This window comes from Solanum pennellii, chromosome 9 (assembly GCF_001406875.1).
Source record: "Solanum pennellii chromosome 9, SPENNV200".
NCBI lineage: Eukaryota > Viridiplantae > Streptophyta > Magnoliopsida > Solanales > Solanaceae > Solanum > Solanum pennellii.
Genome location: NC_028645.1, coordinates 2931138 through 2939324, shown reverse-complemented (window position 1 = coordinate 2939324; position 8187 = coordinate 2931138). Strand labels below are relative to the sequence as shown.

At 35.1% G+C, this 8187-nt stretch overlaps 1 protein-coding gene across 2 annotated transcripts in view; it reads right to left on the bottom strand.

Moving 5' to 3' along the window:
- Window positions 1–903: 903 nt before the first annotated feature.
- The window catches only part of LOC107031055, a 72720-nt gene continuing 65436 nt past the window's right edge, over window positions 904–8187 (bottom strand). For both annotated transcript variants that reach the window (XM_015232254.2, XM_027919686.1), the window contains 8 exons: window positions 7926–8103; window positions 7683–7825; window positions 7473–7599; window positions 6751–6972; window positions 5171–5527; window positions 2182–2340; window positions 1768–2055; window positions 904–1586 (listed from right to left, as the gene is read on the bottom strand). In XM_015232254.2, the coding sequence (XP_015087740.1) occupies window positions 1461–1586; window positions 1768–2055; window positions 2182–2340; window positions 5171–5527; window positions 6751–6972; window positions 7473–7599; window positions 7683–7825; window positions 7926–8103 (1600 nt within the window). In that variant the 3' untranslated portion in view covers window positions 904–1460. The remainder of the gene's footprint in view (window positions 1587–1767; window positions 2056–2181; window positions 2341–5170; window positions 5528–6750; window positions 6973–7472; window positions 7600–7682; window positions 7826–7925; window positions 8104–8187) is intronic.

Genomic DNA, 8187 nt, shown 5'->3' with positions numbered 1-8187 from the left:
GAGATCACCATGACAAATAAGAAGCCAAGGGTGTTGGACAGAATAAGGAGGTTCAGCAGATTCTTCCAACTTCATCTTGTTTTTTCTTCTGCTAATTAATTCCCCGTTGCAAATTTGTAAGAGAAAAGGAAAAAAAAAAACAGTTTTGTGAGAAGAATACTGCAAACGTGGGTTTAATAGAATAACTTTTAATTAAATAATGTAATAACGAGTGCAAATTTTACCAAGAAAAGAGGTTTAGACAAGGAAATTTGTTTTCCTAAGCCTTTCTTAATTGGAATTTCCATAAATAAACAATTTCCGATGATAGTTCTATTATAATTACTTTTTTTTAGCTACTTTTACTTGTCCATGATTCCAAAAATACTTTTTCTTTTTTAATTTATAATGTGTTCAAATAGGGGAGTTGATAAGTTATTTGTACTTATTGCCGCAATTCTAGTTCTAGTTTAAATAAATAGGGTAGAAACAAGTCCATTTAAATATAAAGATAATTAATTAATTGAAGTTTTAACAGATGTGTGGATCTAATTATATTTTTTTTAAATATAGGGATAAGCCTTAAAATCCTATTACCCATAATCCATAACGAGGTATTCTTTGAATGTGCAAAATATATATGAAGCCACTCTAAATGATCTCAAATTTGAAACAAAACCTCACAAATGATCCTCAATCACCAATTTACTTAATTAACACTAATTGGTCAGTTTTACATATAAAAAACAATTCCGCATGAATTTATGTTGTGTTTGCTGCAGTACTATGTCTATACTTGCATGGATTCTGGATAAAACTATTTCAACATAATTACTTTTAGAAGTAGGTAATCCCCACATAGGATTCCGTGTATTATTAGATGGCAGTGCATTTCTCTAGTACAATTATAAAAGGGACATCTTGTACATAACAAACAAAAACGATCCACTTGAAATGAAATTCACTTACAACTGCTGAGAAATTGGTCAACAACATCAAGGGAATTGCTACAAAAACTTCCCCTTTTTGAGAATTTCAATTTCGACTACATATATATATCTAAGGAAATATTCAGATTAATGGAGGCATACAAGTTAAATCAAAAGCTATACACACATTCTAAGCAATGGAGCATGGTGAAGCTTAGTTGTACAGGGTTTTCCCCAGAATTATGGGATTTCAGGCCACCATCTACTTATAGTATAGGTATAGGTTTAAAAGGGACGAGAAGAGCTGTACAAGTTTCCGGGGTATTATATGGTCCTAATATTTCTAGCACACCTACTGATAGGCTGAGACACAGATATATCATATATACATGCATTTCTATATTTTGAAGACGAAAAGTGACTAGTCCTGATTCTTGCCACTTGTACCTTGTGAGGGTTCTGCCATTTTAGCAATGGAAAACGATAGCTTTCTTGGAATGATATTAGTTGGTCATAACATCCTTCATTTTGCTTCCATCATTGTTTAGTCCTTCACTGCTCACTGCTTCCAAAAGTCGAAGTAGGCATCTGCTGAGGAGACCAGGAGCAAATTCCTTCACTGCTGACCACATCGGCAAAAGGAGAATATGGTCTAGTCACTTTTGTTTTAACCAATGCCTGAACATCAGGGGAAAACAATTATACAAACATATATACATGAATAGACAAATAGTAGCAGCAATAATCACATAATTGTTGTGCATCTTCCATGCATTCAGTAGCTTTTGCTACTCCGGAGTTACCTTAGTCCTCGATCACAAAGTGCTCATACTTTCTTACACAAATCATAAGCATATACCTTTGACTGACTTGGTCCATAAACACTCCGTGCTTGCTCGATAGAAGAATAAACTTCAAACGCTTGATTCGAATCACGATGACACTTTATGACACGAACTTGGTCCTTTGCCTCAAGAGTTCGACTTTGCAGATACATTATAAGCCGTGAAGGGGGACCATTTGGAAGATCTTTCTTTCCATGAGTCAATTCCATTGTCACCAGGTCTTCCAAGAGGACATCCCATAAAACTGCACATGGATCTCTAGCCGGATTGAACTTCTTTTGTGCAATAAGATTGGAAGGTTGCTGGCAACAAATAGTAGAAAATATTTTCAGTGAGGGGACAAGTGCACGAAATAGTGCAGAACTGGGATGGCAAAAGAGTTCTAATCCCCTTTTTCAATTATTCAAGTGAACTGTCTATTCACTTACTTGCAACAGAATGACCCTCCGGTGAGTAACAAGAATTATTCTTCCTTTAGGCAGCAAGAAGTGATTTTCATAGGCATCAGTCAAGGCAAATTTTGCACGTACTCTGAAAAGGTCAACTTGGCCAAAAAATGATCCGGATTCTGCAAGTTGCAAGATTGCCTTCACAAAAAGAAGAGAACAACTATCAGTTTATACTTGACTGTAAATCTCAAGCCACAAATACGGCCATAAAAGTATCAAGCAAACATGAGGAACAATGAAACTATGTACAAGAAGCGCTTGAAAGACTTCATTCGTGTAGCCACATAGAAGAAAGTTCAGATCTTGTAGCAACAGTTCTATCCGCATTTTTATATTACAATCGAGTAGCAACGTTGTCTCAGTTTCACCTTTTGCATTAACACACTTTTTGTTGGTACTGTTGAGAATTAGGAGATTATTTATATGGCAAGAGCCTATTCCTTGTAAATAGAAATTAGGATTACTTGTAAACATTATTATATAAACCCCAAAATGCTTGAGGGAATAAAAAAACAATTCATTTTCAAATCTATTCTTTCTCATTATTATATAAACCCCAAAATGCTTGAGGGAAATAAGCGAGCAATTCTCAAATCTATTCTTTCTTTGCGGGTACACCCACAATTTGTGCAATCTACTCACCAAATCTTATGTCATCACTATACCCATTTATTTTTCCTTTTAATTGGAAGATGGTTCAGACCCAACAATCAATTTGACATTTTCTTATAAGAGCAAATCTGGCATATAGGGGATTGGCTACGGGCAGCACCCTATAACTATAACATATGCGTGTCTAGATACTTGATAACACAGAGGAGGTTGGAATAAAGATAGCAAACCTATATGGCATAAATATAAGAACATGGTGCTGTTAAAGGTGAAGGGATAAAAGCACTAAATTCCGCTAGGGCTTGAAGCAAAAAGCAGAACTGACATTTCGGTAACATTTTAGGCCACAAAACATGTATTTTCTACAAAAATAAACAACAATATGAACAGAAGAAATGGGAGTGTTTGAACCCTCAGTTATGTACATCTATATTTTTTTTTGATAAGTTGACTTTCAAATTTGCATCTTAATCTCTTATTTTTTATGAATTACCCGTTCAACTATTCACTTCTTTGCAAATTTATTCCGGAGTTCATTTTATGAGGGGTAAGTAGGAATTACATAATTAACAAAACTCACGATAATTGGGTCTATAGATACTCATGGTATTTAAGAAAACAATAACCCACAAATCTGTTAGAATAGGAATAGGAACAAGAATAATATATACTTAGAATAAGAATAGTGTCTATAAATGAAGCCTAAACGTAATAATGTAGATACACAATTCAATAATATTATTGTCCCATATTTCTCACAATTGTGCAGAAGAATCACTGGCTAGAGGCTATAGACACGGAGATTTTACGAATGAAATTTGAGATCTTTCAGGAAACCATAAACTAGAAGACTGTTGCACGGGAATGGTCACTATTCACAACAACAACATACCCAGTGCAGTCCCACAATTGGGTTCTAAGGGAAGTAGGATATATGCAGGCAGACCTTTGAGGAGGGGGTAGAGACGCTGTTTAACCGTCAGCTCAAAAGATGAGTAATCAATGCAGGATAGGAAGGAAAATAACGACAACAAAATAGCAAGATAGACAACGGAAATGACGCGATAGTAGAAATAAGAATTGAAAAATAAGATATGAGACAAATACTAAATAATACAACTAAGGAAAAAAAAAGGGAGACTAGCCCCTTTCCTTAATAATTAATATATCACTGTCACCTAGATCTAATAGTTTATACAACTTTAAAAAATTTCATCAAATTGAACTCGCCCTAAGTTTAAATTTCCATGTTATGTTTTCTAAATCAAGCTAACTTTTCAACTTCTAATATGTTAAACTGTTCAATCAAATGGTATCACATAAATGGAATAGAGGCAATATAAAGTTCACTTGAAAATCAGCTCTGTGATTCTTCAAGTAGATTACTGGAATTTACATGTATATATTAACACTTCATCAGTGTACCTGAAGAATTACCAGAAACTAACAGCTTAGATTATAAATCAGTTGATCAGATGCAACCGCCCATAGAAAAATATTTATGCTTGCACCCTACTTTTGACACAATTATGCTTCTCTGGTTTGACTAGACTCTAGAGATAAGGCTTAAAGAGATGGAAACAAAATGTGTCCGCATAACTTGAAAATATTTTGATAACTATACTGCTACTGCATTTCTGGTCTGCACTAGAAATAAGACTTGAAGAGATGAAATGAAATATGTATATAACTTGGAAAACATTTTGATAACTTCAAGGTTACTAGTGTGGTTCCCACCGAACATCTAGCAATTCTTTTATTACTTTCCCTATTGAGAAATGATGATGACTTTAGGACTGTTATTTGACTCTTATACTATGGCTTTAGGAAATCTCAGCAACATGTCTTAGATGATTGCTTACCTTCTTCTGTAGCAAAATTAGTACAACATGAAGCTTCAGATTGCTCTATATTTAGCTAGTTAGAAAGACACTATCTTGACTAACAATAAGATTAATGCTCAATGCTCTCTCATGAATCTTATTTTGCACATCTAAAATGCCATACTTTCTCTCTCTACAATGTTTAAACCATAGGAAGGACCTATCATCTACCATTATTTCCAAAGTACAGGGAGCTTATAATTCCCACTAACTTAGTTAAGATTTACATCACTGGTACTATTCCTATTTCAATGACTCAAATGTTTGGTACTTCCCATTCGATTTTATGATCAAGTTTATTGGTATGTCAAATAGTGGGAAAGATTGGAAACAAGGTTCCATAATAGCTGGTCCAAATTAATGTATACGTATTGCTATATTTCCTTATCAAATCTCATGTTCAAGCATATTGGAACGTCACAAAGTAGGAAAGACAAGAGACACAACAGCAAAGTAACAACCAAGTTCTCTACCTGTCCTTGTGATTTATACTCATCATAGGGTCGAACAAGATTATCACCACTTATCACTCGAGGCAGCCTCCTTCGAAGGAGTTGATCTTCAGAAGCAATAGCAGATGCTATTTTCATTCTCATAGCATTGGCACCTTCAGTTGTTTTTGACAAAAGATCCAAAACACCACTAACAGGCTGAGCAGCAGCACCAATTAACCCTTTTCCCACACCCTGTACGAAACCCTCAACTCCTGAAGCTTTAGCACCTTCCAAAGGTTTTGTTAAAATTCCGGTGACACCTCGGAAGAGACCCTTTGCAAATGCTCCTCCACCTTCTCTAATAACATCACCAAAGTCCTCCACACCTTTGCTTTCCTAAAACAAAAGAATGGACCAGTGAGAATGAATACCAAATAGAATTTAAATTTCCGCAACATATATGTAAATATAGTGTAATAACATAACATTAAGGATGAAACTGACATTATCTGGAAATGTTATAATGTCAACAAGAACAACATACCCAGTAAAATCCAATAAGTGGGGTCTGGGAGTGTAGAGTGTACACAAACCTTACCACTACCTCGTGGAGGTAGAGAGGCAATTTCAGAGGACCCTTGGCTTGAGTACAACAAATCAAAGTAAGTATGGAAAGGAAAATAACAATGAAGAAAACATAGCAACTAATACGAAAATAGTAACAACAACAAAATACTGCAATAACCAAAATACCATAAACAACAGATGGTGATAGAAATCAATAGCAAGACACTACAAGAATAAGTCTAATACTACGACAAACACCACCTAGCCTAAACTCACTTGAGAGCAAGACAACACTCCATTACCTACTAACCTTCTACCCTAATCCGTGACCCCACACTCTCCTATCTAAGGTTATATCCTCAGTAAGTAGAGCACCATGTCTTGTCTAATTACCTCACCCCAATACTTTTTCAGCCTACTTTTACCTCTCCTCCTACCCACTTACCCAACATCTCACACCTCCTCACTGGAGCATCTGCGCATCTCCTTTTCACATGCCAAATCATGTCATAAAGAGGAAATTATTTACATTACAAAAAAGGTACAAACGAAGATTTTTCTATTGAGAAAGGTAACATATTTGTTGTATATATAAAATTTAGCTACACAGATTGTGTGGTCTCCCATAGCCATAGTTACAAGGCAGAGTGCATTTTACCTTGGGAGCGTTTTAATGGACCCTACATGTCTTTGGTTAAAATCAAAGATCTAGATTTTCAAAATTTCAGCAATTTTACTTGGATTGTAAATCAAAGATCCAATCCCATTAATTCCTCTACAGTAACTGGAGAGAGGAAAATTTTATAAAAAGAGCCTGCTAAATAACATGTTAAGTTGTCACGAACCATCTCATTGATCATAGTTCAATTGCAGCACTCACTTATTCCTACACCTTCCTATTTTCGAACAATATTTCCAAGAGCTAGAATGTCTTTTGGTACTATATTGCCATTCGAGTATTTAAAGTTCCATGCATCTTTTGCAAAATTCACAAAGAAAAGACAGACAAGAAAATAGAAAAGAATTGAGAGAAAAGTTAGACATTGATTAACCTGTTTCTGTCGACTTTGAATAAATTTCTTATCCATCGACAATGCAGCAACACCTTTACTCATGTGTCCAAGTGCGCTACTGGCATTGCCTAATATATCAAGGCCAGAAAGTAGTTGGAGAGGCTGGCTAAGAAGATCCTTCTTGACGTTCGCAATAGCACTACCAATCATAACACTATGCCTCGTGCATATATTTTCCACAAATCTTTGGTTTATCCGCACCTGATATGATATAAGAAAATCACACAAAAAAAATCAAATTAAACAGCTATAATTACAAAGGGGTTGCCAAAAAATGACTTGACCAATAAGTTGACAACCTTACATAATGGTCCTAGAATTGGAAAAAAGAATTGATAACCATGCAAGCTGAACATTGAAGTGGTTGGTGAGCAAGAATAAATTGTTAATAAGTGATTCATTTGCGAAAAGTAAATGAATGAGCAAATTTTTTTCTTAATGACACAATGCACATATAAAAGGGTGCAGATTTTTCTAATAAAGAATTATCGACGGTCCTAGGACTTGCGAGATGTCTATCTCTTTTAGTAGTTTATTTTTTTTTAAAGGTTATCTAATTTTACAAGTAGTTTTTAAGCTAGCTCAATAAGAACATTAGGATTCCTGATTATAGAATCCAGGACTCCAAACTGAACCATACATTATAACCCCAGTAATCAAAAAATTCAAATCTGTAAGTTGAAGCACCAGAAAATGCTTACAGTCATATTTTCAGTGTTTCCAAGTGCAGTCATCAGACTAGCCCAAAACCCGAGAACACCTACTGGACGTTGTGTTGGGGACATGATCATAGAAACCTTCAAGCGTACTTCGGATATGTTGAGAACACTGTCAAAAAGAAAAGGTTTTCTATTATAAAAGCTCAGGACATCTCAGAAACTAAATAGTAACATAGTGAACTGAACCTTTACCCGATTTGTATTATGGGATCAACAGACACTGAAGTAGTTTCTGTATCGTACAATCGAGTAAGATTGGTTTGTTGAATCATCCCATGAAGTCGCCAAATTATTGGTTCATGTATTTTAATTAGAAAGGCAGAATTTTCAGGTCCCTGAAAGAAATGTGCCCCATGATATTAGCAATGCTAAGCATAGAAAAAGTAAATGCTGGGAACATACTTTCAGAAAAGAGCAAAGGGTTCGTCTACTAACTTGGAAACCTATGTATGGATATGCACATAGATCTAACGATCCATTAGATTGCTGCGTCAGTGAAAACTTCAAAACATAATCATTCTCTTGTCCAACTCTCTGAGGTCGGAAGAGAACTGGGGTTGGAGTTAAAGGCAATTGATTGTCCACTTGAATACCCCTCATTCTTACTTTTAACCTGACTCATAAAATTTGAGATCTGTCAAATAAGAATCTTCGTGGATAATTATTGTAAGTTTGAGATAAATAACATAGTATAGAC